A 27,679-nucleotide genomic window follows, 5' to 3' on the forward strand; every position below is an offset into this window, starting at 1 on the left:
GGCCATCTTACCTTATTCGGTTACATCTCAAGTAAAGTTTTATCAAGGCAAAAATGCGTTGTTTTTTTTTAATTGTGTTGTTTTAGGTGTTTAAAAGAAATCTCCATCTTCATCAAACACATTTTTTCTGTCAAGTGCATACCAAAGCAACGGGGGAGCGCTATGACCCCTAACCATGAGGCCATCTTAGCCGATGAGAAGCATATGTGGTAAAGGTAAGATAAGAACACTGGAGACTTCAGGAAAAGGGAGTTACTGCTGAATATCACGCTTAAAAATAGAGTTTAAAAAATTGACAAAAACATGTATCACATATGAAGATGGCACTCAATATGACCTGTAGAAAAAAAAAATGGGCTTCTCATGTGATCTAAAAGCTATAGCTTTACCTTACCAGTGATGGGGGGAAAAATACCTTTGTAAATGTATGAGAGGATATTAGACCTTAAATTTTCTTTTTTTTTTTTAAATCATACCATTATGAAAAACAAGTCATACTTAAATTAGGGGAAAAAAGTTCTAGTAATCATACAAGAACAATGGCATAGGAATGTATTTTCATGCGGAACTGCTGGCGTGTTCTGATTTTCGCTCGCTGGGCCTGTTTGTCAATTTGACAGACAGTGCTGCACCATGCTGGGAATTCCAAGGAGGGCGTGTCCCTGAAGATAAGCCTGGCAGAAAGTCGGTCTAAATGATATGCCAGCTCAGACCATGTCTAAATAGTGGCACAGGTAGCCTAATGTGATTTTGGGGAGTTTGATCGAGGGCACTGGCAGACATTTTGAGCTCCGCCAACATGTGCCTGGACACATCAGATGCATTTCAGACATTAATGTGACTGTCCGGTAGTCAGCTATGACGGGCGAGGGTCCATTAACGCTTCAGAGTGGGGATACATACCTGAGGTCCCCTGACTGATTCACCAGTTGCTATTACCAACTCGTTCTGGATTTAATGAGGATAATTGGAGTAACCGCTTACGTTATCTGTTGCCGCACCGTCAGTGCAGTGGCAATGATACAGTTACAATCACTGAGTCCTTTTCTGCACTGAGATGTGTTGATGCAGGATTTTAAAGGGAATGAGAAGAGCCGCTTTGATTGGCAGTGAATTAAGTTGGTTTTGTTCATAACCACAATAGCGCAAATCACGCTTTTTTTCTTTCTTTCTTAAATACATTGGACGTGTCTACGAAATTACTAACACCCGGTCTAACATGCCCCAGATTGAGACCGCATGCAACGCTGGATTTGCGCCAGTAATATTATGAGGACAAAAGTTGGGATCTTACAAGAATAACGTTTGTTTGTTTTTTTAATGACCATAAAATCATAACATGAGAAAATAAAAGTAGGAAATATCAGGAAAAAATAATATCACAAGCAAAAAAAAAAAAATCATATGTTCGTAGTATTAAGGGGAAATGTTTTTGTTTTTTTTATTGGAAAAAAACTTTTTAATGTGAATAAAGTTGAAATATTGAGAGAAAGTTTTAAATTTTGAGAATAAATTTATAATTAATGAAAAAAAAAAGATTTTACATACTTTGACATGGATAAATTGTAATTTGAAAAAAGTTGTAATTTAACAAGAATAATGTTCTCAAAATATTGCGAGGGGAAAATTGTCATTTTACACAATTTACATGTCTTAATTTTACTAGAAAAAGGTGTAATATTAACAGACACGATTTTTACAGCAAATTAAATAAAAGAAATAGCTTTAGTGGTTTTTTTTTACAGGAAAAGTAACCCTTTTAGGTGAATTAATCTTAAAGTTAAAAAAAGCTGTCCAAATTTTATGAATAAAGTGTTGTCAAATCACACTTGTTTGAAACAATAACATATTCAATTTTTTGCTCAATCATCAACCCCAATTGTTAAACACTAAATGATATTACCAATTATTTGGCGAGAGAAGTTGGCTTTGTGCTCATTTACAGGAAGACAGACAGCACTCCAGTCATCGTGCCGAGAAGTGGCCTGCGTGTCGGCTTTTGCAGAACTAACACAGCAACTAACACAATCAGGTGACAAGCATCAGCGCGCACTCATGATCAACAACAAGGTATTCATGCAGGTCGGCAGCTATCTGCTTCATCGCTGAGAGCAACCTGGAGGTGCAGGTTTGACGGGTGCTGCACGCAAGAAAGAGAAATGTTGACAAAGTGGATCAAGGAGCTCATCTGGTAAACAAAAGTCCATTGAACGGGTTAAAAACAGCTGCACGGTGCCCTCGTGCTAACCCCTGTGATGAAAATGTGTATTCTACAAAGAAGAAAGGATGCTACATTGAAAAGCAGCACGCACTTTGCGTTTATTTCACCTAATGATATGTTACGTAATTATGGAATTCCCATAGTTTGTTGAACAACACCTGCGACAGACTGCGCCGCCCAGAAACGAATCCCCAGGAAATAAACAAGCCGATTTTCCGGAAAGTTTTACACACGGCGGTCAGGGCGTCCCTCAAATGCCTGTAATGTCAGACTTTTTTTGTCATCTTAAAACTTTTTGTGTGGCTGTGTGTGTGTTTTTATAGCATTATAGTTACCCGGCAACCTTTTGGCTTAGGATCTCCAGAACATTGCTCATCTTTAGTGACTGTGTGTGTGTGTGAAGGGAGATCCCCAACGCCTGAGAGTTGGCTGCCTCAGCAGAGGCGAGGTGTATTTGTGGGTTGTAAGAGTCAAAACGATCAGGAGGTGTCCAATCTGACGAGAGGGGGGGGGGGGGGGCGGCGTTTCACATGTACTGTACACTCACTGTAGTGTGTGCGTGCGTGCGAGAGTGAGAACTGGGCGATCCGATTGCTGGTAGTCTGAACCCTGTGAGTCACTGGCTGGTTCTGGAGCTGCTGGAACTGTATTTGCATTTCACGCATGCCCCGAGGAATCAATATGCAGTGGCCGGTCGGTTGACACCAGTTTGTAGTTGAGATGGATTGGTTAGTTTTTATATTTGATTCTATTTTGGGAGTTTGGGGCATTTGTTGGGCGACACTGGCACGAGAGAGCCAACATAAGAGCGCAATCAAAAAATATATATCATATAAAGTAATTTTTGGGGCTGTCATACTGAAAGTGTTAACTCTGGAGATTAAACGTGGAAGCGCAAAGTTTTGAGAATTGTTTCTATGAGAAAACAGATGGCTGGGTCCATTTTGATCATTTTGTTCAACAGTTGTAATTTACAGGAGAATAATTCGATTTAGCAATCAAATACACAGTCTTTGATTCTAAATATACTTTCTATTTGATGATTTTACATTAATTTCAAGATTTTACTCAAGTAAATATCTGTTACAAGCTTTGTAGAAAAAAAAAAGTAGAAGCAGAAGAAGGAAAATGTCATCAATCCCGATTGACTTTGTTTAAATTTGATTTAGTTTTGTTCTGTAATGTTTTTCTATCTCTTGTCTATGTCTTGTCAATTTACTCCGTTTTCGTCAGCCCTGTTCCTTGTATCAACCAATCAGCACCCTCCGAGTGTTTTGTTTTCATGTATTTAACTCATGACTTTTCTTTTCTTTTCTTTTATTATTTATTTTTATTTATTTTTTTGTGGTGGTGGTGCTTAATTTAGTATTTAGATTTTTCCAAAAATCTTGTTTGCCTTTTTTCTTTTTAAATATTTTTTGTTTATTTAGATTCATTCTCGGTTCTTCCACATTTGCAGTGTGATAATGGCGATAAGACTCTAAATAAAACTTATAGAAGCAAAAGCAAAAAATAAGTCAGCATCGTTAATTAAATATCAAAGAAGCATAGAATTGACTGCATACTGCAAAGTCAGCTGTGTTGTGCGGTAATATGAAGAGTCTCGCCTTCCAGGCACACGCTGTGCACATTGTTGCATATGTCCTTCAGACATCCTCCATGTTACTTCGTACCCATTTTGCTACTTTTTAAGTTTTATTATCCTGTATTTTCTACTTGCGTGACAGTTAAGGATGTTACTTAAAACATTGCCTGTTGAGTTAGTTAAGGTTTTACGATGGTACGCAGTACTGGAACGGATTATTTCTATTTCAATTGTTTCTCATTGGAACTTGTTTTTTTAATATATATATATCAACAAAACACTCGAAAAGTTTCCTGGAAACAATTGTGTTTACAACCTTAGAGGTTCCGCTTTAGGTTTATTATTGTGGCTGTAGTTTGCAGCGCTCACAACAAGGTAACCAAAGTATAAAAAAATTGTTCTTAGCATGATGCAGTGCAATCTACTAACATAATAATAAACATAGTTAAGTAAATACCTCCCAGACGGTGTCAAAATCTGAGCTGGTAACTAATGGAGCGACTGGTGAGTGTATTGGCATTCTTCGATTTCCTTAATTGACTACTACTGTCAGTATTTTTACTCACACATCACATTGTGTCATTTTTCCCGTCACTTGAGCGTAATATCTCCTTCAGCCGTGATTAACACCCCCTCAGTGTGTGAGGGATCCTGTGTCAGACTTGTAGAGCGTGTGTGTGCTTGTCCAGCCAAGCCTAAGGACAGACAAACAACCTCCCATACACACACACACACACACACTCCTCCATGTACATACATGCACAGACAATGCCCCCTCCTGTTCCCCCCCGCAGTCATGAAACACCGAGCCAGCTGACCCAGGCCGGGCTCCATCCACGCCCCAGGGAAGGCTTCTCCTGCTGGGGCCACAAGCCCACTGACACACCACGGCCTGGACTTTATCCACTCCATCTGCGACCCGTGTTTTTCTGCAGTCCCCCGTCTGGGGACGCGGCCCGAGCGCAGACCACGAGATGGGACTGATAAGAGCGTAGTAATTCTTTACTACCTGACAAAATGTAATCAGTGCACTAGCGTGCCTCGACGGACTGCGGTCTGGAACTAAATACGCACTTCTCATGGGTTGGCTTCTCACACAAGCAGTCAGGTTGACAGGCTGTTTTTGTAGATTAGTGTGTTACGTCGCAAGAGAGGAGACGCAGACTAGTTGTGTTACAACATCGCCACATGATGTATAAAAAATGTGTGGAAAGCCAATCCCATGAGTTAGTATGGAAAGTAACAGATTGCACCAGCAGTGGTGAACCTAAGAGGAATTCTATAAAAAGTCTACACACCCCAGTTGAAATGCCAGGTTCCAAACTGCTTATTGTGACCGACAACCTGTACAACTCAAATATAAGCGGACTAAATAACTACAAACAAAATGGCCCCCTGACGTATCATTTGTTGAACTGAGTCCAGTTTTTGCTCCTTAGCTTCTTGAATCCCAACCAATTAGATGTGTTTTGCATATTTTAAAGGTCAAAAAGTGTTTATCACTACACTTGAGACACTTTGAAGCAGATTTTTTTTTACGGCAGCTGGTAGTATCAGTAAATTAATAAGACATTTGGTTTCACAGTAACAACACGTACACACTTGACTTTGAAGATAACTTTTTGTATACATTTGTACTTTTTGCTGCCCAATACAGGACATACCCTTTTCTGACATTGAATGTGTGAATTTACAAATCCACTCATAACTTTTGTAGGAAAGAAATGCATGTTTTCCAGCTGTATTTACATTTCCATCCTATTCTACGGATTGCATGATGTAGCTAGCTTTCAAACAGCCTTAACTGTCACAAAGCGCTTTACAGAAACACGACATAGAATAAAAATAACATAAAACATTAACAGCAATACAATCACAACAAACCAAAATTGTTTCATTCCTACATACGCTTTGATGTTTGTTGTTTGTTATAGATGAAAGAGACAATCAGTCTACTTTCAGCAGCACAACATGCATAACGTCTGCTACAAGCTAAGTTTGCTACAAGCTAGGTCGTATACAAGCAGCTTCTTGTAGGAGTATTTATTAAAGTCCTGTACTTAGAAAAAAATATTTTAAAAAGTAAAGATTTAGACACAAAAGTACACAGTACATTATTTACTTTGATAACCTGGCACTAAAAAAAACTAGCGTTAGCTCAGGCTTTTATGCCATCAAAACGTGTTCCCATAGCTTTGCAAATGTGAAATGACTAACCAAAAACATGCTTAAAGCTAATCAGAACTAAAAAATAAATAAAACTATTACCTGTACGTATATGATTTTTGAATACCAGAAGCTGGTGGTTTTTAGACTTGCAAAATTTCCAATGACTCATCACCTGAACCAACAACAACAAAATTCTCTTAAATAAGGCTCTAATGGTAAATAGCATGTCTCTAAATCTATTCTGTTGCCATTGTAGTTAATGCTCTCTGGCTCATGGTCCCCAGGATCCCAATTTAACTTAATAAAAATCACAAACATTGTTGACTTTACTGTTCCAGAGAAGAAAAAGTACAGTTTAGAAATGTTGAGTGTAACCTAAGAACCTGGAAAATCGATTTAACTATTGCAACATTCTTTTTGCGGTGTTGCTTATCACTAATCACACTTGTAAACACGTAATTTTGTATTTTCATTATTTTTTTAAACTACTCTTTTTTTTAAATGCATGTTCCTTAGTTGTATTTATGTTTCCATTGCATTTTACCGCCCGCATGATGTAGCTAACTAACTATTTTTAAATCTTACGTCTTGTTGACTCTTTTTCACCACGCTCTAATTCTACAACTGCTCATGGTTGTTTTTGTGTTTTTGTTTTTTTTCTCTCTCGCAGCAGCTGGAGGGCGCGTCTGCACTTGCTCCTGGTGGTGGGCATGGCACTTACGCAGCCGCCTCTTCGTGATTGGTTGGCTCTACGCGAGAGGCGGAGTCTCGAGTAGACAAAACAGACCTAAGACGCGCTCCGGCTAAACAGTCAGTCAGTGGAGCAGTAGTGTTTGGAACGTCTGACCTGCTTCGAGTAAACACACAAGACGACTCGCGTGAGTTTATTTACTTGCTCGGTGAGAAGATCAACCATGGATTTGGCGTTTGCTCTGTGTTTGGTGCTGAGCGTCGGTGCTTGGTTCGCCCGCGCGGAGAGGCACAGCGTCTACTGGAACAGCTCCAATCCAAAGTAAGTGGCAACGTGCGTCCACTAGAATGCTTGTTTATGTCATTTGATGACGTCACAAATGTCCTCTTTGGTACAAAGAGCGTCTTTGAAGTTTTTTTGGGGGCAATCTCTTTCATGTCCTTTGAAGACGTACGTTAAACGAATTTGTATTATTTTTCATTAATTTGATGTTTTGAAGTTTTTCAACCCGGCAGGTTGTGCACTGCAGCACTAGTAAACTATATATTTAACAGCAATGCACAGTGCTATAGCAATAAATAGATTGTGCAAAAGAAGCGTCACTAAGTGCTGCCACTCGTGCACAAAATGCTGATTGCACTAAACTGCCGTGGGGGCAAGGGAGAGAGGAGGGGGGGTCAGAAATGTAATTCCAGCCGACCACTCAATAGGATCGATGCGACTTGACGTGGAGGGGTGCGATTTATTGAGCTTTCAGTGCGAGCGGTGTACAGAGAAAGAAAGATGATAAAAAATAAAAAATAAATGGGGTTTAAGTAGGACTGACTGTACAGCCACTCATTGCTCGTTCGATTAATCGAGACCAACAATAAAATAGCAAGGCAAAAGCCATTAAGGCCCAACTCTGTCTTGATTACATTAGTGGTGCTTTAATTGACCTTTAACATGACAGTGGGCCTAAAAAGGGGCACCATGACAGTGCCTGAATAAAAAAAGGGAAGGCTAGTGGAAAGTTTGCAGTCATGACTATGAGTGACTAAGGTTTGACCCACCTGAGTCACTACACCTGAGGGGGGGGGGGGGGGGTGGGGCTCGGGGAAATTTCATGGAGCATCAACTGGATTTCATAATAGTTCCCTAGATGTTTTTATTTAAAATTTCTAGCAGCACAAAACATAGTTTGAACCTTCTTAATCCTCAATCTGGTCCCCACCCCCTGATGATCAATCGGTCACCTGTTGGCGGGATTCACCCTAAATCCGTCAGCACCATTTGACTGCGCCGTGACTGTGGATAAGTGATGCTAATTGATTCTCTCTCTCTCGATTGTACAGCGAGTGATTTGTCTTAGGGATGAGGACGGCGAGCAGATGGCAGCAGTCTGCCCATTCATGTAGGCGAGTGTGTGTGTCGCGCAAGTGTCCACTAGTAATGATTTAGTACGTGCGTGTGTGTTCCTTCATGACAGGTGGTGAGGCGTGTTGTGCGCAGTCAGGTCTAGTCTTGTTTTTCTCACGTTACATGCCTCTTCTTGTAGAATTGTGGTGTGATTTAATAGAACCTTTGGTAGCTTAAGACAGCTTTGAATGGGAAGTGATTGGAGATTAATTGTGGACTGCGAGCCAAATGGGGAGCGGCAATCAGTTCAAGCGTGGTCACGTAGACTTGAAAATGCGCGAGTCCACACGTACACATGCTTGTAGGCTGGCGAGCGAGGACTTCAATGTTAATATTAGCATCAGGCGGCATTCCAGTGGGCACTCCGCGCCGTCAGCTGCGTGTTTAGGGGAGCTCTTCTGTGACTACCTGTCTGTTATTTATTATTTTTCAAAACTTGCTCCTGACTGCTAAATCTGACCCCACCCCGCTCGTTCCCGTGATTGGTGTCAGTCAGGACTCCAGCGTGACGTCTCGGGCCTGTCTCGACACGAGTTAAAAGTTGAAGACGGCCAACCTCCAACTCTGCCACTCGTCACCCTCCCCTCTTCATATCCAGCCCGTCTGCTCCCCGGGGCCGTTTAATCCCGCCAGAAGGAGAGAGAGCGCACACTAATATAGATTACAGACGGTTTGTAATCTGACCATCTGACCCATAGACATAAAAGAATCATCTCGCTGGCTTGGCTCGGTGCTATTTTTTGATTTTCTCCTGTGATCCGGTGATGTAACGTTTTGGCCCGTTTCATTACATTATGTTCGTGACAATCTATGAGGCAAAAATAGACAACAGCAGGTTCAATCTTTGCATAATCTCCTATATTGTTTTCATCCTCGAAAGTAAGTACAGTACATCATTGTACTTTCTGGGTAGGATTCTCTCAGCAGGGCACATGCAGAAGGGATTCAGATGTGTCAGTTTAGGTCTTGGCTCCGACTGGCTGGCTCCAAAATTGTATATATCTGTAAATGTGTGGTTTTGGACCAAGCCCTGCCGCGAATCTCAAAAATCTGTGACTAATTGACTTCCCCCTTAAAAATATATATTTTTTAATTGACCCCAAAAAATGGTGACAAAGCACTACCTTTGTCTAAATGAACCTCCTTAACTCACTTAAACAGGGGTTCCTTGGCGCCAAAATGCCACAAAAGTGTAGCAGAGCACTACTTTTGTTTAAATGAAGCTCCTCGACTCACTTCAACATAGTTCCATGGTGATGTCAGAAGATGGTGGCAAAGCACTTGTTTTGTCAAAATGAAGCTCTTCAACTCCAACATAGTTCATTGGGACCAATATGATGGCAAATCACTACTTGTGTCCAAATGAAGCTCCTCAACACACTTCAACATAGTTCCCTGGCGCCAACAGGCCGCAGGATGGCATCAAAACACTAGTTTGGTCTAAATTAAGGTATTCACCTCACTTAAATATAGTCCATTGTCTCCAAAATACCATAAGATTGTGCCAAAGCACCACTTTTATCTAAATGTAGCCCCTCAACTCACTTAAACATTGTTCCTTGGCTGTTAAGATGCTACAAGTTGGTGGCTAAGCACCACTTTTGTCCAAATTAAGATCTTCAACACATTTCAATGTGGTTCCTTGGTGCCAAGATAGCAGCAAATCACAAATTTTGACTAAATGAAACTCCTTAACTCACTTTAACATAGTTCCTTGGCACCAAGACACTACAAAATAGTGAATGACAACCTTGAATAGGCAGGGGTTCACTGCATAATAGTTACATTGGAGTCCGGTAATGAGCCTTATCGGGTACTTCAGTGCAGTGTGTCACTAATGACGGTAATGGAGTCGTAAGTCACCCCCTTTTTATGGGAGTATACATTAAAAAAAAAAAAATCAATAACAAGGCTAAGTTCTTTTTCGCCCATCACTCACTTGTGTGTGGATGTACTCCCGCTCTGTGATTGTCCTCTCCTTCTTTCTGCTCTTCCTCTCACTTCCTTATCTGTGCTTCAGACTTCCTCCTCCTCCTCCTCCTCCCCCCTACTCACTTTCTCTCTCCCGCCAACCTTTTTTTTTTTTCACAGACCCTTCTCTGTTTTGGCCCTGGTAGTTTTCCACTGGAGGTGGACAGGGCACCTCTCAACTCTGCTAGTATCCCAGAGGCCCCGGCATTGTAGTATGTGTGGGCAGGCATGCGTTATGTGTGTGTGTACACTTGCTCATTCATTGCATTTCACACATAGTTTTGCAAATCCAGCTTGTAGCCCACCATCGCCCCCTAAAGGGCAGTTTTAGCCATGCGTGGTGGTTTTCTTTAACCTTAATTAAATCAGCCATAACTTGGTAGATTTTTACTTTAAACATCTTGCTGAATTTATTCCCTGTGAAGCCCTCCGCCACATTCAGCCAAGATGCTACAATTTAGCCTTTTGCTATTCATGGCTGACAGTATGTGAGGATGTGAGGGGGAAAAAAAGGGTGGGTGAAAGGATTTAGGGGGCAGAGGGGAGGAGTAGAGGTCTGGGCACAGGGTGAAAGAGGGATTAGACCGCGTGTTGAAAAATTAGCCTGGATGAAGAGCCCTGGTATATTAAGTCAGCATTAAGAGACGGAACAAACCTGAGGTGAAGACGTGAGGGGGTCGGTCTCATTTGTGAGAATAAAGGCGAGGCAGACGAAGGGAGGAGAGAGTGGACAGTGATGGATGACGGGAGGGGAGAAGTTTGGGGGAATTGAATGAGTGTGAAATGGCGGCGGTGACAATTTTAAACCCTCTTATTCTGCAAATGCAAAAAAAAAAAAAAAAAGCGTATGCACATAAAAGCACGCCCAAGTGCAAATAGTGAATAGAAGCTAGGTTGGTCGTTTTCCTTTGGGAAATATTGCGCAAAAACAAGTCTGGAGGTGCACTGCGTGATTTACATGATAGGGAATCAACTATTAATATATTATATTTTTAAATTATTTTAAACGGGGATGTCCGATGCCACTATGCTAGTTTTCTGTTTGTAAATATTGATAGGACTGACCTATTGGGAGCTCAGTTGTGACTGCACAAACTAGTTTTGTGGATATCAGATCTTCTTACTACAGTCTTTGTACAGCTAATCAGTGGAATTTTACTTATCTGGAGGGTAAAATGTGGAGATAAAAGCTTGACGAGCGAGAAAAAAATTGACTACAATTTTGGAATCAGCATAAAAATATAACTCAGATTTTTTTGGGGGGTGTTTTCCAGTGTAATATGTAACAAATAGTTAGCTAACATCATGTTTTGCTTTTGACAGCAAAACTAGTTACGAAAACTCTGCCGGTGCACTCCATTCTGTCGCAATCACCCAATTAAGTCCAAGGTGACACAATGAGTAATGATCCATTAATCAACTACTGTATTATTATGCCCGTCCTTTTACGGCACACTATTGGCAGCTCCGTACACTAAAAGTCAATCAGCTGTGATAGAGTGATCCAACTGTGGAAGAACCACTGACAGCTCCTTGGCCGGTGCTAAAGAGGCGGAAATCTGACACAGCACAGTGAATTAATAGGGTATTAAATGAGCACGGGTCCTTAGCACTAAACCGTCCAAACCGCAACCCCCTCGTCGTAACATTCCAGTACGCGCACACACTTCTGATCACCTGAGTAGCAAATGGCGGTGGCAGGGTGCATCGGAGGTTCATCTGTTTAGTGTTTCGGTGTTGCTGACTGCGGTTTTGCGCGCGTGAAACCGATACGAGGTGTGTGCGCGAAGCGTAGCAACCGTGAACTCTGACCTCCTGACCCACGCGTTCCCCAGTGAAAGAGCGTGTCAGTTGTTTGACCCAAACCAGCCAGCCGAGCGCTCCGGGGACAAATGGAGGCACTGTAGCACGGTCAGGGTGAATGGAGGAAAGGGCGAGCGATGGAAGGGGGGGGTGTGGAAGTGGAAAAATGTGGCGGCAGAATGTGACAATGCTCGTCTGCGGACTGCAAATGTTACAGACACTCGCGTGCAAACAATGGCCGGCGATGCAAAAAAGCTCATTAGTGTGAACTGACCTACCTCTGCCACAAACAGACAGTCGACCTTAATAAACAGACGTGTTCATGAGCCCGCGGACTTCAGTTGGCCTCAATAGCCACGTTAGCACCAGGCAACATCATTTCAGTTCATTGCATTCGCGTACGAAAGCGACGAGTCTTTTGAAGAGTGAATTGCATCCTGCTACGACGCAAGCCAGGTTTCCACTACCTGTATCTTTAAATTATGTCACTATAGCATTACGAGTAGGGCTAATGATTAATTTTTAAAAATTGCCTCAAAGCTTTGCAGGGATCGGTCATCCACGTGCTCTAAAATTGAATTAGAACTAACAGAATTTGATAACAAAATTCAAAACGAAATAAAAACAAACTATAAGGAAAAATGCAAAAGTTGGCGCAATGGTAGTGAGGCAGTAGCAAAGAGTCCATAAAAGACAGAAAATGTCCAAAGTTTGGCTTAATTTCCCACTTAACAAAAGTGCTATGTGTACCACAGGAGTACGGCGTCAACATGAGCTAGCTAATGTTAGCTAATTTAATCAAACTTGCCAATGTTTGTTTTGAACGTATTGTAACGTCCCTGCAAGTGATGTTACAATATGCCAGTCCACTCGCTCTATTGGGAAAAAAAAACTTTTTTTTATTGCCGATAAACACAACTCGGAGTTACTTAAGTCGCAGACTGGCCAACGTGTTAACTAGTTAACAGCTAGCTATCGCTACACTCAATACCCATGTCACGCTAAAGGCCAGGCTCTGCCTTTTAAAGCCCAATTCCCCAAAATAATACCTGCAGGTTATTGTATTAAATAACATAAAATACATATTTATCAATTACTCAATCAATGAGATCATTTTGTAGCACTTTTCAGCCTATTTTCATTGTGGTACATGTTACTGAATGGACACTCCCATATTACTTAACAAAGTAACAAAAGCGCAGAATGGACATCATACGACAGCGATGAACCAAGCCAAAGTGAACTGTGCCAATACAAGTGTTATCTTCACCGGCCCTTTGCCAATAAAGTAGTTCTTCAGCACGGTTTAACTGCAACCCTTTTGAAGTGTGCTCTTCTCCCTTAATGAGACTAATGTGGGTCTTCAGAGCGCCTTCCCATGAGAACGGCACGCGGGAAAAACCTGAGCAAATTGGCGAGCCCACACGCACACCTGGCCCCGCATCCCCACGACGCGGCTTCAGTATCACGTTAACGCGACTCTCACCCCCGTGAGAAGTGTCAGCCCGTGGCAGCCAGAGACGCGGGCAGCCCAGAGAGCTTTGATGGGCCAGATGTAAAGGGGCGGGAACCCCTTGGGAACATTTCATCCCATATTTAAAAACAAAACAAATGAAACCTCAGAGGAAAAAAAAAAAGCGCTGAAAATGCCCATAATACATCATAATAAACGTTTTCCGATTGTTGCATCATACGGCGCTTCGGATACATTCCGGAACAATTTAATTGTGAGAAAAGCACACTGGATGAGCTCATAAATTGGACACATCCGCTCCAATCATGCTAAAGTGAAGGCTCCACGGGGGGTAAGGCGCGGAGGTTGGAGGGGCCCCGGAGCCTTCGGGCCTCCGCGCTCCATGGGGAGGGGAAGGGTATAATTACGCCCGATTCAGTTCTCCTCCCAACACGTTGGCCCCAGACCGCTTAACAGCTTTTAATTAGCTCGGCCATTGGAGGCGCAGAATGAAAGGAGACTTTTTCCCTCATGATGAATGAAATTGGCAAGACTTTCCATTTGCTCCGCTTTGGACAAGCCACCATATTGAACGGCCACATTCAAGCTTGTTTAGCCAATTAGAGTTCCCTTGTATGCCTTTGCTTAAACACACAGACACACAAAAGGTCCACTAGCGGACGGTACTGTGCTAGACCTTCGAGCATTTGTTCAATATCCTTGATGTCCAGATTCAGGTACATATACTGCACTCGTTGGCTCTTTGGACTCGCAATGAAAACAACTGTCTTAAAGTCATGGTTTTTTTTCACTATTGTTGTTTTGACATTTTTGGTCACTGCTAAATGACGGTCTTACTCGTAATGTTTTTTTTTCTCTGTTGTGTGACATTTCTGCACACTATTAGAACAACGGTCCGACTAGTAACATTTTTATTTGCTATATTGTATGACATTGTATGCGCACTAGTAGAATGACCGTCTTACGAGTAACATTTTATTTTCTCTATTTTGGTGTTTTTGCACTCTAGAAGAATGACTTGCTAATGTATTATTTTCTATATTGTATATTTTTGCGTACTAGTAGAATGACTGTCTTACTAGTAACGTTTTATTATTTATATTATGACACCTTTGCGCACTAGTAGAATGACTGTTTTACTCTCTATATTTTGACGCCTTTGCACACTGAATGACCGTTTTACTAGTAGTGTTTTATTTTCTATTCTGACATTTTTGTGCACTAGTAGAATGACTGTTTTTACTACTAGTAACGTTTTATTTTTTATATTTTGACATTTTTGTGCACTAGAAGTAGAGCGACATTTTTGTGTACTACTAAGTGTCTATTATTACTATTAAGTGTCTTACTAGTAACATTATTTTTTCTATTGTACAACATTTCTGTGCACTAGTAGAACCACTGCATTTTTACTAGTGAGGTAAAACTACACTAGTTAACATTGTGGTACTAGTACCACATGTGACATATCACAATAACGTATTTTTTTTTCACTAGTAATAGTAAAAGTCGCACGCAGGTGTCAAATGGTGCATTTATGTCGCCGTAGTTGTTCTACTAGTGCACCCTAGTCATACATTGGTGGGAGGTAGTAGTGGGGGGGGGGGGGGGCAGTTGTTCTACTAGTGCGACCTCGTCGTCATACTAGTGAGATGAAATGTTATAGTGAGGACAAAGGGCATAGTAATACATGGACTTAAAACTGATATGGAATAGATACGGGGACGGGTTTGATAGATTGCTTTACAGGACATATAAACTTGTAACAGAAAGATAATAGAAACAAGAGGTGTTTTGTTGTTGTTGTTTTAAAAGCTACAACAAATTTCATTCTTGGGCAGTTTACATGTTGAGGAAATGCGTAGTGGTTGGGGGCTGACCAACCTATTAGCCCCACCAAACAAGTTTAGAATTGTAGTCAGCTAACAAAGCATGTTTTGACTGGTGGGTTACTGCTAACACACACACACGTATACACACATATACACACGCACGCAGTTTCAGGAAGGAGGGGTTAAAGGCCCGTGATTGGAGCCACTGTGTCTGCTTTGGCCAGGGGGTCCGAGCAGGAGCCACAACAACAGGAGGAGATTTGGGGAGGGGGGTAAAGAGGCAGCACGTCCTGCACTTTGATGGCCACAGACGCACAAACAGCACACGGGAGCTGTCGGCGCTTTCACTCGCTGATGCATTCTTGTCAATTAGTTTGAATTCGTTTTTAGTATGTGAGTGTGTGTTTTTTTTAAACAAAGTATGATGAGTCCAAGAAAGAAAAAATAAAGTATATAAATGAACTACAATTTCCAAATTAACTCATTCACTGCCATTGACGGCTATAGACGTCAACAAGAGTATGAAAAGAGTTAACTAGTGAAGTCATGGGATTAATTATGAAAAATTTCTAATTTTTAATAATCTTTTCTTCTTCTCTTTTAAAGTAATTCATTTATTTTTTATTTTTAATAAATTATTAAAAAATTAAGGGCATCAGGCGATTAAAATTTGTTATCATATTTAATAGCATGACTTCACTAGTTAACTCACGATTAATCACAAATGTTATATCTGTTCTAAATGTACAATAATAAAAATGTTTCTAGGTTTTCATACTCTTGTTAACAAAAGTGGGAAAAATGTTAAACTAATAGAAATAGTTCAAATGAATTTTTGACCTCTTATAGCCAGCCGTCAAAGGCAGTGAATGAGTTAACAGTAATACAGAAAATAGATATATTTAATTAGAATTAATTGACAAAGATGTAAATGGACATTTTCGGCGTAATCAGTTTTTGTTTTTTTTCTTTCATTTAGCTTTGTTTTTTTTAAAGATATTCTTGTTTTTATTTTATTTTGTTTCACATTTTCCCCTCCGTTGTATTTATTTATCTTGCTAGTATTGCTGAAGTATAATATCCTCTTTGCGACACAACTCTCATGTTGACATGAGTGCGCAAAGTGGAGCCGGCGAGGCTTGAAAAGAGCCATAAAACCTAAAGGAAGGATTAAGATGAAAAGAGAGCAGGAGGGCGTCAGTCTGACTCAACCACGCCCCCTTTGTCTCCGTCTTTGAAGAAAGCAAAGTGGAGAAAAACACATTGAGAGTGTAAAAAAAGAAGTGTTTTGAGTGTGTGCCTAAAAAAAAAAGTGTTACAGTGGTGTTTGGTAGCGAGAGTAAGTATAAGGTGTGCGAGCGGAACGGCGCCAAGTCTGAACAAGTCCAACCTGACTTAAATTGTCACACTAATTAGCGCTTTATGCAAGCTGAACTAGACAAACGCCGCACACGCGCACCAGAGGGTAAACAGGTGCGAGCTGCGTTGCGACACGCGTAATTAAACCTCATTATTAGCGTCAACGCGGGTTGCTTCCAACAAAAACATTTGCGAGGCCCTCTCTCATCCATCATCGCCTTTTCTCGTCTCCCCCTCAGCTTCCTGTGGGACGACTACACGGTGGAAGTCCGCATCAACGACTACCTGGACATCGTCTGCCCGCACTACAGCCATGGCGAGGTGCCGCCGAACTCGGCCGAGCGCTACGTGCTCTACATGGTGGAGAAGGACGACTACGACGTGTGCAAGCCGCACTCGTTCGACCAGCTGCGCTGGGAGTGCTCGCGGCCCTTCGCCCCCCACGCTCCCGAGAAGTTCTCGGAGAAGTTCCAGCGCTTCACCCCCTTCACCCTGGGCAAGGAGTTCAAGCAGGGAGAGAGCTATTATTACATCTGTAAGTATTTGACGGCAATATTAATGAGAGTACAGTGCAAACGTTGAGGTCGAACGCGGGCAGGGTTCAGGAAAGTTTGGATAAATAAGTTTTCTCATGAGAGGTCATGGAAATAAAAAGTCAAATTAGAGCCAAATGTTTTTTTTTTTTGTTATTGTTTCTTCTTTTCTTTTTAACTGTGCAGAGTTTCAAGTAACATTTCTCAACTGGTATACAACAAGTGCAGCTAAAATGAAGTAAAACGACTTACTGTTTGAATCCTGACTAATGTAAAGGAAAAGGGGTCAGGAAGCAGTCTATAAAAATAGTAGCTGCTTTGTAAAATTGGTTGGGCAAAAAAATGTATTGGTCGTACAAGTAAAAACTACAATAAAGTAAAACTACTCACCATTTGAAGATGTACTCACAGAACTTATTGACAAACGATGAATCCACCGTGAAAACTAAAGCAAAAATACACATACAAACACAATAATTAGCATAAAGAAAATCAAGACAACGTCAACTTAACTTACATAAACATTGACAGACAAAATAAACTAACCTCCTTGGCTATGTAAATGTCCCTAAAAAAAAAAGAGCTAGGTTTAGCTTCCTTTCTTCTAACTTCTTATTTCTATTTCTCTCTTTCACACTTACTGTCATGTCTTGCTATGATACTTTCTCACCAGCCATCCTAAGCTCTTCTTCTCCCCAATCACATTCACACACGGCCTACAGCGCCCTCTCTGGTGCAATGTGGTGACAAACACCCAAACGCAAAGAACAAAAATCCACACAAAAATGACAATATGGCAGTTATTATGAAAAGGAAAAAGAAAACAGTTTATAGAAAGCTTCACTTTTTAGTAGAATTGGTGAAAATATAATATTTTATATATCGTAAAAGTATTTAAAAAAAAAAAAAATAAGACAAGCCACACTGGCACATAATAGAGCAGTGTAGCTTCTCTGCTTTGTAAAATTGTTTAAAAAAAAAAAAAGAAGTCAAATTCTAACACTCTTACTGACATTCGAACATAAAAACAAGCTACCTACTGCGCAATACAACTAAAATAAAGTAAAACTAGTCATCATTTAAAGCCTGACAGACCCATAATGGAGAAAGCGTCACTGTTTAGTAACATTGTTAAAAATGAAACATTTTAACATTCTGAATACTTTAAAGCAAGTTAACCATTATATTATACAATGCATAAAATGTAAAAGTACTCACAATGTTTCGTCTATATCTGTGTGCTCCCAACAGCCAAGCCGATACATCATCACGGCCAGGACTGTCTGAGGCTTAAAGTGGACGTGGCCGGACAGAAAGGCTCGGCAAAGACTCATGCGGGCAAGTCCAAGGCGGACACGGAGAAGAGCTTGGACGCGTCGAAAGCCAAGTTCGTCTCTGCCGGCGGAGTCCACAACCTCTCCAATCGTCTCCCAGCAGGTGAGGAATCAAGAGGATGACTTTTCACACGGCTGAGCCACCAAGTCACACGCTCACTATTTTGTTTCGTTCGTGTTCGCAGACGACCCGACCGCCATGGAGCCCAACGTCCAGAGGAGCGTCGGAAATTCAGGAACGACGCCCGTCTGCTTCTCGCTTGTCTCGACGCTTGTTGCGGTTTTGTTAGCGGTGGTGCTACACTGAACAACAACAAACATTGCAAAGCGGCCCAGTGCTGGTCACTGGGGTCATGGACACTGTTTTGTTTTTTGTTTTGTTTTTTACAATGAATACAGAGCTTTTATATAAAAATAAAAAATAAACAAAGCTGGAATGTGAATGTGGAGTGTGGATCACTCCAAAGAAGAGGACCTCCGTTTTGTTTTGTTTTTTTGTATTCTGATCAGGATGAAGCAGCATTTTCTGTTCTGAGCAATTTGTAAATGAGTTTTTCATACCACTCAGTAGGTACACCGCCAGTACTGTGGCTGTTTATTTTTGTTTTGTTTTCGTGCCGTTATTGTGTAGCACTCATCTCTGCGAGCCTCAAATCAGCATACCACTGTTCACTACAACACATTTTCATTCAGGGACTGCATCAAAAGCATTTACTTTAATACTTTCGACCATTTTAAATGATGTTTGTCATGAAGCTGAAACTTTTACACCAAGTACCACCAAAAAATGCAAAGAAATATTGAGCGCTTCAAATACTACCATGATGACCGACAAGTTTTCACAAAGATATTATTGCAAGTCCTTGTAACATTACGCACAATTTGAATATCATATGTGGCTAAATATTGGAAATTTGTACTAAAAGCTATGATTCTTTCAAGTACCACTACATTGAGCCCAAGTACCACACTTTGAGAATCATTGTACTAGAACAAACAAAATCGACTCAAAATTTGTGATTTTTTTTTTTTTTTCATTTCTGTTCTTGAAAATGGTCATGAGTCCTAAATAAGCCAACATAAGTCAGTCTTGTCATGGTACACGCTTGCAGACTTGTCGAACCTCAAACTGAAGGGACTTCTTGAAAACATACACTGTACAGTTGTTTTCTATGTGTTTATATGTACATGTGTACATAGCAAAACTATAAGATATTGTTTAAAGATGTGAAAACTTAATGGAATAAATGAAAAAGTTGTAATATAAATCTTGTCTTGTTTTTTTTCACCTCATTTTGGCAAATGGCGACGCTATCCCTGCCGATGTCTTCCATGCCCGCCCACGGGTCTTTCCCGACCTCTCACGGCCAGCCTCAGCTTTCCACGGCTTTCATCCCGTGTGCCGCAGTTTGCTCTGGCTTCCATTTCACAGACTGCAAAGCAAACACGGATGGGGGGGGATGCACGCTAGCAAGCGGGTGCGAAGGTGTCACTCTCGCCTCCTCACTTGCACCCTTTTTTCTGGGCCTTTTTGGCCTCTTTCTTTCACTGCTCCATACATCCTCTCTGCAGGCGAAAGAGGAGAACGTGCCCACACGTTGGATTGAAAGCGACTCGGCAAACAAGCCGTCAAAAACCTCAGAAATGGCTGAAAACTGTCAAAAGTCGCTATCCTCTGTAAAAAGCTAGCAACATATACTGTACATCCCATAGCAGAACATAAGGATGACTTATTTACTTTTTCACCATCACGTCATACCTGCTTGGTACATACTCATCAGAAATGAACTCAGCCTCTGAGAACTTGTGCAATGTGATGGCCTGTGTACACGCAATATGTGTTAAAGCAATGAGGATATCACCGAGCAGATGCCAATGTCACATAATGTCCATCATCCATCCGTTTTCTCGTTAGGGTTATGTGGAGTTATGGCCTCAGCTTGTGAACGTTACATGAACAAACCAAGAAAGTAAGTGTACCGTGATTGGTCATTGCCTGAGACATTGTCATTTTCAGTCGACAACAAGTGGCAAAATGGCCGCCAACTGAGTTTTTTAAAAAAAACTGTAGATTTTGCTGCTTAATTCATATTCCACAAATACAATATTAATCAGAACACGCAGAGATAACATAATCTCTCAAAATGGCAAAGTCTTTGGGATAGTCAAAGACAGACACCAAGAGGGAAACAAATAAAATGTAAAAAATAAAATAAAATAAATGCTTTAAAATAAATGAAGCAAAGACAGGAAGGAAGGAGAAATCATGTGTGAAGGTTTGTTGCTAAAGGTCAAATTTGAGAGTTGTTCAAGAGTGTTGTCAGGGCGACGAGTGTATTCTACTGGCTCATCTCCTCTGTAATAATACAGACAGCTTTTAATGAAAATGTATTTATTTTGATACTCAATACTTTCATTTTCCTGAAAATTGCTGAATGTATCACTAAAATGTAGTGTGATTAAAGTTTACCACCACCATAAGCCCCATGCTAGCTAAATACTTCTCAGTTGGTGGCAATCAATACTGCACATATAAATGTAGAATATTGTGTATAGTATAACATATGCTTTGTGAAATGAATATTTTTTAATACACAATAGCTCTTGTATTGATTAATGAGATGAATGTACAGGTGTACCTAAATATTTGAGGTAAACCTCCTCATTTTATCTAGCATTTTTAACAATACTAGAAAAGTTTTGTTTTGTTTTTATTTTTATTTTTTTTAATTCAATCTTTACTGTTTTAAATGTTTCTAAATGTGTTAAATTACCAAAAAAAACTAATGGATAGCTATCATCGTTCATTTGCTAAATCAAAACTCTTTTTTTTATTATTATTATTGCTTTATTTAACAAATTGAAATCAAAAGCAAACATTAAGAAATCTCAAAACTCAACCACCCGGATTTGTCAACATTGTGACGTCAGAAGCATCCGTTACAGCACCCATTGGACCTAATCCGCACCACATGATTCAGTGAACAGCCAATCATAGCGCAGAATCTCCGAGTTTCCGATTGCAAACACGGAAATCCAGGCGGAAAAGAAGCCCGCCGTAGGTTCTAGTAATTCCGGTTTTTCAGATTCTAAAGTCGAAAATCAGACATTAACACTCTGAATATCTATTATATTTATTATTTTGTTAAATCCTTTTTATGGATTTGCTGCTTCTTTTATCATGGGCGTGCATCATATTCACACTCGGGATGTTCTCGACTGGACTGTAAGTGGCATTCTGTTTTTGCGGCGTGGCAAACTTTCAGCCCGCTTCTATCCAAATGATCATCTTGTGCAAATGTTTTTAACATTGCGTCTGTGAGGTGAAATTGATTTATTTCACGGAATTAAAACTTGTTGCACTGGAGTAGCTGTCATTTGCAGTGATAATATTTACTAGATACACGATGATATCATATTGTTCTAGGTTGACTTTGTCTTGTTGTTTGTGTTTATGTGCAGGGTCGACCTAAAGAAGATGCAAACCGACAAGAGCACCGACAACATCCAATTTCTGCCTTTCCTCACCACGTGTGTAAAGTATGTATTGGTTGAGAGACATTTGCTAACCAAAACAGAAGCACCCTCTCAACAGTCTTCCAGTCGGATCAAAGTGTGGTGACTTGTTTTAAACGAGTTCCCTGTGCAAAACTTAAACATTGTTAAAAATGTTTTGTGAAGACAATCAGCAGCAACCGCAAATTTGTTCTCAAATAACATCACATGAGATTGTGTTTTACATCATTTTGTTAATCTGTCGTTTTGGGATACTTTAGTGAGTTTTTTCATCCAAAATTCAAAAATTAAAATCAATGTGCAACAAACCATATTATACCAGCACCTTATATTAAAGGCTGTCAACAATGGTTTCCAGATTAAAAGCTTTTTTTTTTTTTGCTTGTCAATAAGATCTTTGCTGTCTAGATGACAGTCAACAAAGCTCTTACCACAAACTGACATGTGCGGCATTCCAAGTGTTCTTTTCCCGTCACCTTGCCCTGTTCATCATCTCCATCGTTTTTGTTTTCACAGTAACCTGGGTTGGTTATACTATGGGATGCTGAAGAGCGACTACACGCTTATCGTGGTCAATCTCATCGGCGCTTTACTGCAAACCCTCTACATCATCGTATACGTAAAGTACACAAAACAAAAGGTCAGCGTGGCGGCTGTCATCATGTTGGCGCGCGTTTACGTGAGGTTTGAGGCCGCGTTTTGTTTTGTTTTGTCAGAAAGACGTCGTGTTCCAAATAGTTGCCGTCGGAGCGGTGGCAACCAGCGCCGGGTTGTACTTCTCGTTGTTTCTTCCTCCTGGCGACATGCAGATCAACCAGCTCGGACTCGTCTGCAGCATGGCCACTGTGGGCGTGTACCTGTCCCCGCTCGCAGACCTGGTAAGAAACCTGTATTTTGGTGAAGGAATGCCCAAGTGGGGCATATGGAATCAACCCCCAGTGCATGCTGGGAATGCATTCCAAACCCACCTCCAGTAGGTGAAAATCCACCACAATACTATTGTGCGTTTGTGTAGCAGAGAACAGTCAGGTGTCCTGGGACCCATCAGATGTCTTCTTTCCTGTTGTGTTTGTCTGTGATCCTGTTTGTCTCCTTCCCTCCATCTGCCTCACAGTCAGAAAGCAGCCGCTCGCTTTCCTGCCATTCTTCTCCTCCTCATCTGCATCTTCCTGTTATTCCTTCACCGCGTGGCCCCCCATCCCCTCGTTGTTGACGTTTTACAGTTGGCCTAATGATGTGATGGCACTTGGCACCCCCTATTTAGTTTGAAATCCTGTTCTTATTTGAGTGCAAGATTGATTAATCAGAGTTCTTTCAGGGGTTCTTAATCCTTGAAACACTCTTTTCACCTTTACTCACTATAAGTCTGTTTTAAACAGACAAACTCTTACTATTTTGAAATAATGAATGAATATGGGCAATTTGTATTTAGTACTAAATGTAATATTTTCCTCATAGGGAGTAATGGGAATGGAAATAATCTGTAATCTGTTTAAAGTGTTGCCACCATAAAACTTTGAAATTAAAAAAAAAAAACACACCGGTTTAAACATTTTAATATTCAAATTTTTCATAAAAATATTCTTCATCATAGGTAATAAACACAGTATTTAAACAATTCTGATTATATTCTTTTAAATTGCAACAGTTGTTCTCGAACTACTTTTTTTAAAACCTGACTTTATTTTCACAAGATTGACTTTTTCCAGAAGAACCCTAACTTTAATCTTAAAATATATATATTTGTTGTAAAAATGAGTTTTCCCCTAAAACCAAACAAAAAAAGTACAACTTTTGTGTGTAATCAAATTTATCTATTTATATATTTTGCAGATGTTTTTGAAACATTCATTTTTTATTTTACCTTTATATAAAAATCTATTATCTAAATGTTTTAATTTATATATTTTTGTAAGATATATATATATATATTTATTATATCTTCAAGAAAAGTTTTGACATTTTTTCTTTAAAAATAACAAAATGTAAAAATAAAAACATCTTTGTTCCGGACTACTTTTTTTTTTTTTCTTCCCCCCAAGAAATTAAAATATAATATAGCGGACCACTGTAATAAGCAAAAATGCGCATATAATTGACGGCCATTGAAATATATAGAAAATATATATTTTTTAATCCTAGTAAATCTTTTTTAAAAAAATGCTCATAAACCTCCAGTAGTTTTCCATGAAAAACTGGGGTTGGCTGAACCAAAACAAAGAAAAAAAAATAGAAAGAAAAAAATCTGTGACTCGATAAATCCGTGGGTGCCGCACCACAAGTATCCACAGTCCACTGTATTCTCATATTCCAACTTTGTTTGGTCGAATTGGCAACACTTCTGGAGTCTTACTGCATTGAGTCTGCACGCTTCACCTAACCTGCTCATACTTGCTTAACCCGTTTATCATCGTCTTCTGTGACGGGTCTTTGTCGAGGCTGCTCCTAGCGTTGCTGATTCTATTTCCGCCTGGTCCTTTCGTTCAGATGGCCATCGTGCGCAGTGGAAACGTGCAGTGCTTGTCCTTCCCTCTGACAGTGGCCACTTTCTTCACTTCTACTTCCTGGTTCTTCTACGGCATCCAGCTGGGTGACTTATACATCCTGGTACGACACACTTGCACCATGCCAAACACAATATTTATTATCAGGTCAATGTGTTCCTCGTTAGAAGGAATCGTAATCCATAACAACTGACCCACAAAATAAATATTTACATAAATTTGAAAATTTGGGCCACCACTATCATCTTATTATTATGTGTGTGCATTTTAGGCCCCTAACCTTCCTGGAATCCTCACTAGCATCATCAGGTTTTACCTGTTTTGGAGGTTTGCCCACATCAGCTCTCCCTATAAGTCCATGCAGATATGACCATGTGACATACGGTGATGGACTGTACATGTTACACTACGAGGAAGTGCCCCTGTGTGACAGCTGGCAATAAATGTCTACATTCCACAGAGGTACACAAAAAAAAAAAAAAAGTATTTATTGCCCAAGGATGTATTAAAGAATACGAAGGGTAAACAAAATCAGGTGTTTTGTCAAACTTGTCCCCTTTCAAGTGCCTTCTGTTGGGTACGAGTGAGTATTAGGGGACACACGGAAAAGAAAGAAAAATAGAAAAACTGAGAAAAGAAATGGCAAGGTAAGATTTTTTTTTTTATGTTGTTAGGATAATAATAATAATCAGATTCCAATCAGAATAATTATACTATGAAAATAAAGTCATGCTTTGAGAATATTTTGAAGAAAATAAAAGGAGTCTCACAAGATGTCATAATATAAGTGAAAAGTCATGCTTTTTTTCTTTTCTTTTTGTGTTTTTTTTTTCCTCATAGAAATTTCCTTACAAAAAAATGAACCTTTTTTTTTTTGATATTTTTTTCCTTGGAAACCCCGCCCCCAAAACAAATTCTAAAGATTATGGCTTCCCTCTGAAACTTTTTTTTTTTTGAAGAAAATATGACTATTTGTAACTTTAAGAATTGTTTTTAAAAAACAAAAAACAACGATATATCCCCCCCCCAAAAAAATACCCCCCCCCCCAGAAATAATACCACCTTATTCTACCTAGTTTTTTTTTTTGAGGAACTTTACTTTCACTTTCATAAGATTGCAACTTATCTCTCTATTCTTGAAAAAAATAGCACTTATTTTTGCATAATGTTAGCACATAATATTCTTTTTCTTTTCTGTGTGTTTCCAATGCTCCTTTGTAGATGTTGCTATTAAGAAAGTGACTTTTTCTGAGCCACCAATATTTTCAATTCTAATGATAATCCATTGAATTGGATTTGAGTTTTTTTTTTTTTCTACAATCCAAAGACTGTGATGTTTACAGGCTGCTATTTTGAATACACAGTACGGTACTCGTGTGGAGCATTTCCTCTCTACTGTCTTCTATCGGGAAAAACTTTTCTATTCTGTTACCTCTTGTGCCTGTTCTTATTCGATAACATATCAATGCATATCAGTGGCACTAAGTTACAGTATGTATTGTTTTTATGAAGACTGTTTACATTGGCTATTTTTGCAAACTTTTTGAAAAAAAAAAAAAATTATGTGCAAAGGGACCTAAGTATGAATGGAGGCTGTGTTATGTCAATAAAGGATGATGATAAGGAAGTGCCAAGTGTGTTTTTTTTCCCCATTGTAACCAAACATACATCAGTACGCAGCAACATGGCGAACAACAAACATAATAATAAGCGTATTGTTTAGGATTTATGCATATTCTTTATCAAAATCAATCCTTATATGCTGATTTGATCATTTCAGCGCTAATAATCATACATAAAATAAGTGAGTGAGCTATAGCGCCCCCTGGAGCCCATCGACTGATAGTGAAGGTTTTGGCCAGTGTGTGCAGAAGACAAAAGCTTGTTTCATGGCACGGCGGTGCGAATGAGCTTGTTTGTGTGTTGAGTGTGTTGATACAGAGAGAGGCCAGTGGTGGGAAAGGCCACGCCAGAGGTTCTCATCCCATGTGTGTGTGTGTGTTGCATGAATCCTTTTCCTGAGCTCAAACAGCCCTGACACAACACACGCAGACACAACACGGCATTGTGCCGCTAAGTGAGTGGAGGTGGGAAACAAATGTGGCCCAACGTGTCGGCCACATATTCAACGGATGGCAGGTCATGAATCAAAGGCAGGCATTGAAATGGTTGCCATGTACGTTTTGTCTGACATTTAATAGTGACTGTCAACAAACAAGGACCTTTGAATGTGAGTTCAGTTGATGTAGATTGCTGCAAATATCAATTACATGAACTAAGCCGCAGCAGCAGTTTAAAAATGTCTGTTATTTGAATAACCACCTGCGTTAGTAACCAGATTTTTAAGGTCAGGAAATATGACGTACAATTACCCATAAATGTTATGCTAATAAAGATATGTAAATCCACTAGTGATGTGCAAGCACTACTTTTTCTCATGGTACGATATGTTTAGAATCATTGTATTAAATGTTCAAACGTACATCAGGTTACAGTGTTAATTTCTTTATCCAGTACAGTACATTTGCAAAGTACAGTTCAGTTGTATTTGGATGTTTTGTTTATGTGGTTATTATGTCATTTATGATTAGTTATTATGCAGGTCGGGTCATTGTATTATGGATGCATTATACTTACAGTTACTATGCCCTTTAGGATGAGTTAGGCTTATGTAGGCCGGGTGGTCATGTTTTGGACATATTATGCTTCTGCAGTTACCGTATGTCCTTTATGATGAGTTAGGCTAATGCGGTTTAGGGAATCATTATGTTATGCAGTTACTATGTCCTTTATTGTGTGTTAAAAGTACCACAGAATGATGAGTTATTATGCAGGTCAGGGGGGTCATCGTGCTCTGGATGTATTCTGCTTAAGCAGTTACCATGTCCTTTATGATGTGTTATTATGCAGGACATAAAGTTATTGTGTTCTGGACGTATTATGCTTATGCAGTTCCTATGTCCTTTCTGGTGAGTTATTAGGCTTATGCAGGTTAGGGGGTCATTGAGTTATGGGTGTATTGTGCTTATGCAGTTACTATGTCCCATTTGATAATAATGTGATAAGGACTATTAGTTTGCCAGGTTTTATGCAGTAACTATGTTCCTTATGATGAGAATGCTGTCTGTTACTATGCAGTTGCTAGGTGCCTACCTTAGTTTGTCCAGTCACTCTTATTTTAATTTTTTTTTGTAATAGATGAGAAAAGTTTTTATTTTTAAGAACAAAGTCAGATTTTTTATTTTTTTTTTTGCAAATTTTCTCAAGACATAATGTGTAATCTTTGTAG

At 39.9% G+C, this 27,679-nt stretch overlaps 2 protein-coding genes and 1 long non-coding RNA gene across 3 annotated transcripts in view; 2 read left to right on the top strand and 1 right to left on the bottom strand.

The window, feature by feature from the left end:
• LOC144057956 (uncharacterized) overlaps positions 1-17,652 on the bottom strand; it is a 31,721-nt gene extending 14,069 nt beyond the window's left edge. The window contains exons 1-2 of the long non-coding RNA XR_013295356.1: positions 17,583-17,652; positions 17,427-17,481 (exon numbers count right to left, since the gene is read on the bottom strand). This is a non-coding gene — a long non-coding RNA (uncharacterized LOC144057956). The remainder of the gene's footprint in view (positions 1-17,426; positions 17,482-17,582) is intronic.
• On the top strand, positions 6,774-19,638 carry efna1b (ephrin-A1b). The gene is made up of 4 exons (XM_077575999.1): positions 6,774-6,987; positions 16,743-17,038; positions 18,288-18,473; positions 18,556-19,638. Exons 1-4 carry the CDS (start codon positions 6,890-6,892, stop codon positions 18,675-18,677), a joined length of 702 nt encoding a protein of 233 aa, XP_077432125.1. The 5' UTR covers positions 6,774-6,889; the 3' UTR covers positions 18,678-19,638.
• A 1,744-nt stretch (positions 19,639-21,382) lies between these two features.
• slc50a1 (solute carrier family 50 member 1) lies at positions 21,383-26,017 on the top strand. The gene is made up of 6 exons (XM_077576916.1): positions 21,383-21,596; positions 21,833-21,910; positions 22,403-22,526; positions 22,603-22,764; positions 24,374-24,493; positions 24,662-26,017. The coding sequence occupies exons 1-6, from the start codon at positions 21,529-21,531 to the stop codon at positions 24,758-24,760; spliced, it is 651 nt and encodes a 216-aa protein (XP_077433042.1). The 5' UTR covers positions 21,383-21,528; the 3' UTR covers positions 24,761-26,017.
• Positions 26,018-27,679: the final 1,662 nt, after the last annotated feature.

Source organism: Vanacampus margaritifer, chromosome 9, assembly GCF_051991255.1.
Source record: "Vanacampus margaritifer isolate UIUO_Vmar chromosome 9, RoL_Vmar_1.0, whole genome shotgun sequence".
In the NCBI taxonomy this organism is placed as follows: Eukaryota; Metazoa; Chordata; class Actinopteri; order Syngnathiformes; family Syngnathidae; genus Vanacampus; species Vanacampus margaritifer.